Source organism: Helianthus annuus, chromosome 1 (genome assembly GCF_002127325.2).
Source record: "Helianthus annuus cultivar XRQ/B chromosome 1, HanXRQr2.0-SUNRISE, whole genome shotgun sequence".
Classification (NCBI taxonomy): Eukaryota; Viridiplantae; Streptophyta; class Magnoliopsida; order Asterales; family Asteraceae; genus Helianthus; species Helianthus annuus.
The window spans coordinates 112,998,345-113,010,160 of NC_035433.2; the positions used below are offsets into that span (position 1 = coordinate 112,998,345).

The 11,816-nt window shown below is 37.0% G+C and overlaps 1 protein-coding gene across 1 annotated transcript; it reads left to right on the forward strand.

The window, feature by feature from the left end:
* The first annotated feature begins 355 nt into the window (after positions 1–355).
* On the forward strand, positions 356–2,849 carry LOC110873594 (nucleoside diphosphate kinase-like). Its single transcript, XM_022122545.2, has 4 exons — positions 356–612; positions 823–871; positions 2,263–2,494; positions 2,586–2,849. Exons 1-4 carry the CDS (start codon positions 562–564, stop codon positions 2,698–2,700), a joined length of 447 nt encoding a protein of 148 aa, XP_021978237.1. The 5' UTR covers positions 356–561; the 3' UTR covers positions 2,701–2,849.
* Positions 2,850–11,816: the final 8,967 nt, after the last annotated feature.

Sequence of the window (11,816 nt, forward strand, 5' to 3'; positions counted from 1 at the left end):
ATTTCGGTCATTTTATATGTAATTCTGTTAACTAGAATGACAATTTAACCGTATAAAATGATCGAATTACCCTTCTAGCTAATATAAAAAATGGACGGAGTTAACCCAGTGGATTAAAATGGCAACGCTTGAAACTATTTGGACTAAAATAACAACGTTTCAAATCTTTGGACTAAACTGGCAAAATAGTTCAAACCACAAGACTATAATGACATTTAACTCTAAATCAAAATATCAAAGAATAGCAAGCCCACTTCATGAGTCCAGCCTAAAATGCTTTACTCAAGTTTTTTATGGGCCCGTTAGATACAGCATTCTTTATTTGGTTCAAGACCACATCAAACAACAATAGTAACTCGTAAATACAGATATAAAGAGGGTTAAAATCGGTTTAAAAAAAAAAAAAAACCGAACGAATATTCCTGGAATTTAGGGTTAGGGTTTGAGTTTGACCCATCGTTGATCACTGGGAACTATAAATCATCTTTTTCTCTGCAAACCACCCTATAACCCACCCTGCTATTTTTCGATTTGCAAAAAACCCAATTCAACAAATCAAAGATGGAGCAAACCTTTATCATGATCAAGCCTGATGGCGTTCAAAGAGGCCTTGTAAGTCTTCATCCTTCACTTTAGTCAAGATTCGATCAGGGTTTTATAAATCTTGAATCCGTTTGTAACTTTAGTCAAGATTCGATGCGTATAAGTTCTGATTCTTTATTTGAAACTTTTTATATGAACAATTTTGTTGGTGTACAAGTTTTGATGCGTGATGTACAAGTTACTGTTGATTAAGGGTGAAATTGGTTTGATTTTGTTTAGGTTGGTGAAATCATTGGTAGATTTGAGAAGAAAGGGTTCGCTTTGAAAGGTACAAGTTTTACTTGATTATTATTTGGTCAAAGTTGTTTGTTACACGCTCACACAAAGATTAAAGAATGTGATTAAAGGATGTTAGGAAGTAATGGGTCCTTTGAATTATTGTTTTAGGGTATGATTGTATTGTTCACCATGTGTTTTGCCTTTTGATTTGCTTTTACTTGATCATTGAATATTGAAAAAAAGATACAAGTTGGGTGATTAATAAGGGGTGTTTTTGATTTTTAAGTTATAATTTTTACATCAAGATTTAGGATAGTTATTTTAAAGATATGATTGTTACATCAAGATTTAGAAATTTTACTCGATGATTAAATTTTGGGATAGTTATTTTAAAGTTTTCAATTTTTTTAATTTTCAGTTTGGCGTGTCTCATCTAGATAGCAAAGTTGCCAAATACCAATAATTTTGAGTTAAATTGCATTTTTGTCCTTGTGGTTTGGGTCATTTTGCCAGTTTAGGCCAAAGGTTTCATTTTTTTGCCTGTGAGTCCAAAAAGGTTTCACTGTTGTCATTTTAGTTCACTGGATTAACTTCATCCATTTTTTCTGTTAACGAGAACCGCTATTCGGTCATTTTATATTGTCGAATTGCCCTTCTAGTTAACATAATTATTACATATAAAATGACCGAATTTTCATTCTCGTTAACATAAAAAATGGATGAAGTTAACTCAGTGGACCAAAATAGCAACAGTGAAACCTTTTTGGACCCACCGGTGAAAAATGAAACCTGGACTAAACTGGTAAAATGGCCCAAACCACAAGGACTAAAATGGCATTTAACTCAATAATTTTCTTTCCATCTAAATTGCAAAGTTACTAAAACATCAGACTAAACTTATATTTTTTGGTTAATATTTTACTAGCTATGGTTTCAATTTATTGTTTTATTCACTTTAGAGGATATCTAGACAAAATTACTAGTCAAATGTTTGTTTAACAAATTTGTTTTGTTGATGAGTTACATACACTTCAATTTTTGACAAACATAAATGATTTTAAAAATGATTATCACTCTAATAATGTTATTTTCAGGATTAGGATCAAATACAAAGGCTCCTAAAAATAAGAAGTGTACAAAGGCTCCTAAAAATAAGAAGTGTACAAAGGCTCCTAAAAATAATCTTGGACACTTGTCACTCTATAAAGCCTTCTTACAATTAAGAGCTTTTGTAGAATAACTTAACCCGTTATTTTCAATATAGCATTTGATGTTTTTTTATGTTTTCTTAAGTTGTAAACCAGAATGGAAAATGTTGCGATAGACAACCATATGTTACAAGATTCTGTAAACGATTGGTATACACTTATAGAATGCAAATTAAACTGTTAAAGGTTTAAACACGATAAGAAGTACTTTATAATTTGGCTGTTGTTTTAGGATTGAAACTTTTGACCGTCGACCAAGCTTTTGCCGAGAAGCACTATGCTGATTTGTCCGCAAAGCCTTTCTTCAACGGACTAGTTGAGTACATCATCTCCGGACCCGTCGTTGCCATGGTTTGGGAAGGCAAGAATGTGGTTACCACCGGACGCAAGATCATTGGTGCCACAAACCCTGCTGAGTCTGCTCCTGGCACCATCCGTGGTGATTTTGCAATCGACATTGGCAGGTAAGATTATATTGGATGTTTGACTTTTTACCATTGACCACTGTGTTCAATTTTGATGAACGAGTAACGGGTTTGTTTGATTGATGTGCAGAAATGTGATTCACGGAAGTGATGCTGTTGAAAGTGCAAAGAAGGAGATTGGTCTGTGGTTCCCTGAGGGTGTTGCCAACTGGTCAAGCAGCCTTCACCCGTGGATCTATGAATAAGTGATTTACGATTGTGGCTGATTACGACCACCTGTTGGCGCTATTGGTCTAGTATGAGTGTGTAATCTATTTTGAACTGGTCTTTTGGTTATGCATTATGAACCTTTGGGCATGTTAAATCAGTTTTATTTATCGTGTTTGCTTTGTTATATTGCACCTTTGTTGTTGATTTTGGTGCGGTTTTACATTAAAATAGCAATGAGGAGGGTTTGGTAATCCCATCTTCATGCGCGATTACAAAAATCTGTTCCAAACTCGGCTCAAAATCTGTTGGGAATCGTGTATTCCATTGGTTTTGGGCAGGGGCGAACCCATCCCCAGGCCCCAACCCAAGGTGGGCGGGCGCACCACGAAAAAAAAAATTAATTCTATTTTCCGTTGAAAATCCCATCCGCACCCCTTGGAATTTTTCATCTGCACCCCTTGGAATTTTTCGTTCTCACACCTTAGGTAAAAAATGTTATCGATTTATATTTCAAATTTTTTAGTTAACTATGATTTTTTTTTAAAAAAAAACTATCTAATTATATAAACATATACTACCCAACTTAACCCAAATACCTAATACGTTAACCCATTATTTCATTAAACATGACTAGCCTGCTAATTCCTAGCCTATTAACCAAACCTAACCTAAGTTCAAACTATAATAACTAAAAGAGTAAATTACAATCGGTGTCCTTTACGTTTGTATCAAATTAAAATCGGTGTCCTTTAACTAAAGAAATTACAGGCTCTATCCTTTATGTTACCAGTTTTTAGCATGTTATGTTCTTTAGCTCTAACCTAATTTAGTTTTTTGTTTAAGTTTTATCATGTGTCTCTCACATGAGGGCAACATGGTCTTTTCATCTCCATTTAACATGAATTTCGATTTCCCCCTTACATCTGATAACATTTGCTTGTTCATATTTATCTCAAAAACCATAGCTAATGTCTATGTCTCTTAAAACTTCATTAAAAAAACCCTACAGAAAAAAGGAACGTGAATCAAACATTGCAATGGGTGCCTTCTACATACGACAAGCACTAGAACAAAACCACATAGATTATGGTAAGCTTCTAACATCATCGTGGTCAGTTCTTTTGATTGGTTTGATAAAAAACAAAGATTAATTCCAAAATGAGTAAACTTCCGTTTTGCTCCCTGTGGTTTGGTCACTTTAACGATTTTGCCTCAAAACTTTAAAAATAGTCATTTTACTCCTTGATCTATTTAACTTATCTCCATTTTACTCCCCGCCCCTAACTCTGTCTAAAATGTTTGTTAAAGATAAGGGTATTATGGTAATTCTATAAATCTGTATTTAAATTGATTTTTTAAAATCCATTATTAATTCCTTAAATCCATTTTTTTACACTCTCTATCTCTAACTCCTCTCTATCCTCTCTCTCTACACTCTCTCTATCTTCTCCATCACCGACAACCACCTCACCACCACCGTGTGCACCGCCCCCCACCCGACCACCACCTTGAACCTCCTCCATCGGACCACCACCACCACCCCTACCCGACCATCATGGGCCAAACCCAACCTAACCTACACCTCCAAAACCCTAAGTTTATATAAACATTTTATTCACCCACCTCTTTCATTAAAAAAAAAAAAAAAAAAAAAACCTAGTCTCTTATTCTAAAAAAATTTCCCTGCTCCTCTTTCTGCAGACCGACCTCCGACAAAGTTTTCCGGCTGGCCCGGCCGATTAACGGCGTCTTGCATTCACATACCCCAACTGAACCTATCTCACACATTAGAGCCCCCTTCACTCTTCGCGCCATTCTACTACACACACACACACACACCTATATTCAGAAGTTGTAGAGAGAGAGAGAGAGTCTGAGGAGAGAGAAAGAGGACGTCGGCGGTGGTATCGTAGCTCTGGCAGAGCTTTGATATCCTTAAGAACGTCGGAATAGTATCGGTATGTTGGAGAATGTTTATGGTTTGGGAATGATTTCGATTTGGGAGAATAAGGTATCGATTTGAGAGATAAAAGTCTAGAAATGGGGGATAAGAATATTATAATAAGTGTAGTTAGGGTTTTAAGTTAGAATTTTAAAGACAGGGTTGGGAAAAGACATAATTGCCCCTCAGGTTATTTGCACGTGACATGCTTTAACCACTTAAATGGATGAGGTTAAGGGGCGAGGAGCAAAATCATGAAGGCCTTCAAAAATCAGTGAGTAAAATGGCTATTTTGAAAGGTTCGGGGCAAAACCGTTAAAGTGAGCAAACCACAGGGAGCAAAACGGAAGTTTACTCTTCCAAAATATCGTTTATTTATTTATTTATTTATTGGTTTGGTTTGAAAAAATGGAGGGGATAAAGGAGATTTATTTATTTTGTTTTTTAATATAAAATTGAGACGCACAGTAAGACTTAACCAAAAAAAAAAAAAAAAACTTAACTAGGTTAGATTTAACGGACATAACGTGTTAAAAACCGGTAACATAAAGGACAGAGCCTGTAATTTCTTTAGTTAAAGAACACCGATTGTAATTTAATGCAAACGTAAAGGACACCGGTTGTAATTTACTCAAACAGAAAAAATAATTATCACACACGTAAGGAAAAGTGGGCACCTCTCATCATGCTAATCGCCCTATATTCCCAACATCAACATGTGACATAGTTTCGTATATGTTTCTGCTTTTTTCCATTGTGGGTAGATTATGCTTCCACGAACTCAAAATATTTTTATATAATTAAAATGAATTTACTCTTGCAGTTTTATCCCCCATTCAAACGTATGGACAATGGGGTCCGGATAGTTTTTTATCTATAGAGTAAGAAAGGTTGATTGTTGTTGTTTCAATGTGGGTAATTGGTTGGGTTGGATCTGAACAATAAAAGAAAATATAGGGATGGGTTGTTTTGTTTTGTGACATCAGGTTTGTAACTAATTCAAACTTTCTGTAATACACAACCTCAAAAACCTAAAAAACCCTCTCTGCCATTGCCAAGGGTGCTCGACGATGAAGGCCAAATCCGATTAGTGTGAGAAGTTCTATCGGTCTGCATATTGGTTGCAACCTTGATTAAACTCCTCATCCTAATTAGTTTTCTGCTCTGAATCCATTCGCCCCTTGGGGGGTGGTCTGGTTGCTGTCGCTGGGGGATGGCCCGCGAAGACCCTAGAGGCGGCGGTAGGCCTGATGAGTCAGGCTAGTAGCTTCCACACGTGTTCGGACACGTGGCGTCAGGGGTGCCACGCAAGCAACTGGGCTCGCGTCCCGCGAAAGCCAAAGGCTAAGGGGGTCGCGGCCCGCGAGCGATTCCTAGACTTCGGTTTTCTTGTTTTTTATAAATATAAGTGTATTCTGGGTCCGTTTCTCATCTACGTGGTATATTTAGGAACATTTTAGGGTCACGTTAAGGGTTCTAGGAGGGTTGTTATAAGGGACCACCTCGTGGACTTCTGTGCCGCAAACAACAACACTAACACTAACACTAACACTAAAACTAACACTAACAATAACAATAACAATATAAGTGGCTTCATGCCATAAGGACTTCCGTGTCCTTTTTGTTGTCCACGAACCACAAAACCCAAAGAGGGGCTTTCGCCCCCTTGCTCACACGAACCCAACGGGCTTTCACCCTTTACCTTTTCCTTCGCGTCCATCCCCCCCTTTCGAGCCACCTTTCCACACGAAGGAACCTCCTTCGTGTGAGGAGCCCCTACGTCGCGTGAGAACTTGTCTGATACGCGCTAACTTACAGAAGATTCTGTAACCTTCTGTTACAACTTTAATTCAACTACCAACTATCTCCATCTTTATTAAATGATAAAACCCTAATATTAGCCTATAAATAAGAGCCTCCTTCTACACTTAATCATTTCCACTCACCTCAAACTCTCTCAAAGCTCTCTCATTCTCTCAAGACCTTCAAGCAAATCAGTGAACTTTCAAGTGTTCACTGTGAGTTTTACTCACTTTTTCTTCTCTTTTCTTCTTCTTTTCGTGTCTAAACTTCTTGGATAACCTCTAGAAAGGTTTCGACAAGTTTGCCATGGCAAACTAAGGTGGAACCTCACCACATTTGAGGCCCAAAGAAGACGTATCGTGCGCGTGAGAACTTGTCTGATACGCACTAACTTACAAAAGGTTCTGTAACCTTCTGTTACAACTTTAATTCAACTACCAACTACCTCCACCTTTATTAAATGATAAAACCCTAATATTAGCCTATAAATAAGAGCCTCCTTCCACACTTAATCATTTCAAACTCACCTCAAACTCTCTCAAAGCTCTCTCATTCTCTCAAGACCTTCAAGCAAATCAGTGAACTTTCAAGTGTTCACTGTGAGCTTTACTCACTTTTTCTTCTCTTTTCTTCTTCTTTTCTCGTCTAAACTTCTTGGATAACCTCTAGGAAGGTTTCCACAAGTTCGCCATGGCAAACTAAGGTGGAACCTCACCACATTTGAGGCCCAAAGAAGACGTAAAATTCTGTTATGAATGTTACTCTTATTTCATGTTTATTTTAGTTAAAACTTGGTGAAATCTTGTACCCACCAAGCTTCTAACTAAGTTCATAGTTATGCGTTTGTGTTGAGGTTGATTTCCACCAAGAAACAAGCTTAAACCTTCTCTAAAATTTGGCCCAAACTTGTCCTAAGTGTTGAAACCACCAAGCTTCCAACCTTCAATGTTGGAAGACTTGCGTTAGTGCACTTATGTCTATCACCTTCGTCAATCCGAGCCGTAACGAGAAACAGAAGAAAACGAGTCGTTATATTAGTGATAGCTAGACAAAAAGGCAAGGTGGCATAATTGTAATAATGAGAAATCTCATTAAAAGCCAAGGCCTATAAATAGGAGCCTTTATGTTAGATTAGAGACTTTTGGCTCATTTGTGTTTAGGAGAGCTCTAGATCTAGAGAGAGATTCTAGAGAGAGAAAGTGATTCAAGGTGCTGTACTTTATCAAATCTTATATAGAATCACGTTTATATTACATCGTGTGTGTTAGGTCACGTTCGTGTACGGATTCCGCACGTCATACGTTCGTTTCGCAATCGTTTTGGAGTCAAAACCAGTCCTACAAGTGGTAAGAGTCATAAAGGTTCGTATAACAAACCTGGTTTCAAGAAGAAAAACATGAAGGCTGGGTTGGGTTATAGGAAGAAACAGAATCGAAACAAAAATGAAACGCCAAATTATCAGGCAAAAATGAGTTTTGTTCAAGGAAACAGTTTAGCTGAAGAAAAAGAACTCAAAATGAGACAGTCTAATGATGAGTTTCATGCACAAAAGAAAAAACAACAACCACAGGTCAAAGATGTGTCCATGAGAACATGTTTTAAATGTGATCAAAAAGGACATCTTGCACGAAAGTGTCCAAATCTGAAACCTGCGGATGTTGACAAAATGAAGTCTGAAAATGTTGAAAAACAGAAATCTGAGGATGTGAAACAAAGGTCAACCAGATTTGATTCGAAACAAACTTGGAGGTACAATACAAACAAGTTTGCTTCAAATCAAAATTGGAAATCCAACCCGAACAGGTTCAATTCAAGACAGACCTGGAATTCTCACACACCCAGATACAGAACAACACAAAGTTGGAAAACATCAGTTGATATGACAAAACCCCAATAGTTTTGCAAAACCAAATGTTGTTCAAAAACAAATTGTTCAAAAAGATTCACATTTTTACAAAAGAGGTACATCGAAAGATCAAACATGGTCTGTTAAGAAACAAGTGACTTCGGTAAAAGATGAGAAAGCTGAAGTCAAAATTGATAAAATCATTGTGAATGATGGCAAAAAGTTTCCAGCATTGAATGAAAATTATTGTGTTGAAATGCCTAAGGTTCAACAGACCTTGGCTAAATTATTCAAGTAATTCAGTTAGTTGAATGTGCAGGTGCTCAAGAATACCAAAGACTGTGAAAATGGAAACTTGAGCAGCCTGGCACATGGAGAGGAGGAAGAGGCTGCTGCTGGACCCTGGTTTGGTTGAACAGGGATTTTATTTGTCTTTCTGTACATAAATAAACAATATTTTCAAAACCCTAAAAATTTGAAAAATTCAAAACAAAAAAAAAATATACTTTTAGTTTGTTAAAATTTGAAAAACCAAAAATATGTTTGTTTTAATTTTTGTCAAAAATAGAAAATTACAAAAATATATGTTGATTGAATACGCCGAAACCCTCACGGCTGAACAAACATGATTACTTTCACCAGATTGAAAAACAATTTTCAAACTGTAAAAATCAATGTGTTGTAAATCATGGGGGTAATTACTGCTTTTAGTGTAATTTAGTGCACAGTTAGCAGAACATGGATGGCGAGACAAAGCTATCAGCATCGTGTTGTCAAATTTTTCTTTTAATGGTTTTGCATTTTAGGGGGAGAAAAATTGTCAGAAAATACAAAAACATTAGAAAATTTGAAAAAACCAAAAACATGATAAAATTCAAAAATTGAGTTTTTGTGTAAAAAGAGGAAATGATAGTAAATCAGTAGACAGTTACAGTATGCTAAAGAAATGTAATGATTAAATAGCGTTAACAGTCTCACTGATGATATGCCGATAGGTTTTTATACATTTAGTAAACTTTTTCGGGATATAAACCTAAAATTCAAACTTGCTTATTTCGTGGGGAACACTACTTGGATATATAGGTAACCCATGAAATCTCGTTTGAAAGGTCCCTCTTTCTGAAATACTAGGTCTTTATACTCAGTGATATCTGGGGTATTATTCCGGGACTTCTGCTGAATGGAAGTTCTGACCTAGTCCCCGAATAATACTTTCTGCATTGCTTGAAACATAGCATCGCCCTCAGCAAATTGATGAAACAATAAAATTGATAATCATTGCTGTTGTAAAAAAGATCCTCTAAAGGGGACACACCTAAAGTCGAACCGTCATCTCTCTGCTGAACGGAAGTTCTGACCTGAGCTCTCACGGTTTCGCATCTAACCCCTTACAGATATCATCTGTGGTATACTCACCTGTAAGACTGAATATTGGGATCTGGATACGGGAGTATATTCAAGAGGTGGGACACATGAATGAGTTTAAGTTCTTAAAACATCTAATTCCTATCCTGAATCAGTTGAAATTTGTGTGAAAATTTAAGTGGATCAGTATATCGAGAATCTAAGTGAATTGTTTAATTCTTAATGTGTAACTAAGCTCAACGGTACTTGTGACTTGTCAAAAACTGATATGATCCTCTGACGCATACTCAAACACAAATATTGTCTGTAAATATGTTTGTACATATTTTCTTTACTGCTTTATATTTTCAGAAAAATACAAAAAGATTTTTGATTCTGCTTTATTTTCGACAACCGATGTCTGAGATGCTGAGTTTCAAAATTTAAGTAAGCTGATTGTGTTTCTGAAAATAAAACAAGTTCATTAATTTGATACTTGAATTAAAATCAAAAATTTCAAAAACAGTTTGTGATATCTCCAAGGTCATTAATTTGGACTTGGATGATTAACTGTGAGGGAGTTGGATTCTTTAATGCTGCTAAATCATTTAGTTTGTTGATAGGGGGAGTGGATTAGAGAATTTAATTGATAATATGAAAACATTGTATTTATGAATGTTTGAGTGATTGCGGATAGTCCAGATTACGATCCCGAAAGCCGAGTCTAAGGGGGAGTCTGAAGACAAGCTCAACGCAAGAGGAAGCGTGGATTCTAGAAGCCATGTAACTATCCCAGAAGAGCTTGTATACGAAAAGCAAGGTGTCGATCCCAAAAGCACGGAAACTTGACGAAAGGGGGAGCCTGACGAAGAAAAGAGTATACAGAAAGGAGAAGCTGAAGACAGATCCACAGGGATTTTGTTCAAGCAAGAGGGAGTCTACGTTGATGAAAACGTGTTAAAGCTTCAAGAAGACTCAAAGAGAGAGAGAGAGAAAGACAAGACGCTACGAGATTGACTGCGGCAATATCCAAGGGGCAGTCGGTTAGTGCACTTATGTCTATCACCTTCGTCAATCCGAGCCGTAACGAGAAACAGAAGAAAACGAGTCGTTATATTAGTGATAGCTAGACAAAAAGGCAAGGTGGCATAGTTGTAATAATGAGAAATCTCATTAAAAGCCAAGGCCTATAAATAGGAGCCTTTATGTTAGATTAGAGACTTTTGGCTCATTTGTGTTTAGGAGAGCTCTAGATCTAGAGAGAGATTCTAGAGAGAGAAAGTGATTCAAGGTGCTGTACTTTATCAAATCTTATATAGAATCACGTTTATATTACATCGTGTGTGTTAGGTCACGTTCGTGTACGGATTCCGCACGTCATACGTTCGTTTCGCAATCGTTTCGGAGTCAAAACCGGTCCTACAACTTGTGCATGTGTAAGTGTGAACCATGGAAGCCTTGGCTTTCCAAAATTGTTCCACTACCTCACTTGTGCTAGTGGCAAGAATACCTAGTAGTTTCCTAGAATCAAAGTAAGTTAACCCCGCCTTGCCTCCAACATTTGCCATGTTGGATATGACACTCCCAGGTTATTCTTACTTCGCTACTTGACATACTAGTTAGTTGTACTTTATTTTCCCCATTCATGACCAACCGGGTCATCATCTAAGTTGGTGACTTTGTGTTTTGGTGAATCATATAATGAGGTTAGTCACACCTTCATGCTTGACTTACATGATGTCACACCCCCAAAATACCACCTGCGGGAACACCGCAGAACGTATGACGTACCAGGATCCAGCCACCAATCACATTGAAACACAACATTGTATTTAAATAAAAGTTCCATTTATTTCATAAGTAATTCCAAACACAACTTAAACCATATTCGTTCAGTGGAAGCATAATGTAAATAGTTATTCAAGTAATTCAAAACAAGTGTGCAAGTTCAATAAGTATCCAAGAGCTACGACCCATGACCACTCCAGCACTCCCAGATAGCAAGTTCCATCCGTGAATCTAATGACCTGCAAGCATGCAGACAAGTGTGTCAGACGACGCTGGTGAGTTCAAAGTTTGTTAACACGTTCTAGTTACCAGATATAAGTATAAAACATTTCAATGATTTGATGTTGTTAATAACTCGATTACCGCCGATGGCTCCAGATTATTTGCCCTATTCCCCAATGCCTCTATCAAAGCAATGGTCAAGACTG

What these genes read in the sequence shown, in the direction of transcription:
- LOC110873594 (XM_022122545.2), top strand. Translation starts at nt 562, where the DNA reads ATGGAGCAAACCTTTATCATGATCAAGCCTGATGGCGTTCAAAGAGGC. An exon ending in ATGGCGTTCAAAGAGGCCTT is followed by an intron (nt 613 to 822) that starts GTAAGTCTTCAT and finishes GATTTTGTTTAG; the next exon opens with GTTGGTGAAATCATTGGTAG. An exon ending in GAAAGGGTTCGCTTTGAAAG is followed by an intron (nt 872 to 2,262) that starts GTACAAGTTTTA and finishes CTGTTGTTTTAG; the next exon opens with GATTGAAACTTTTGACCGTC.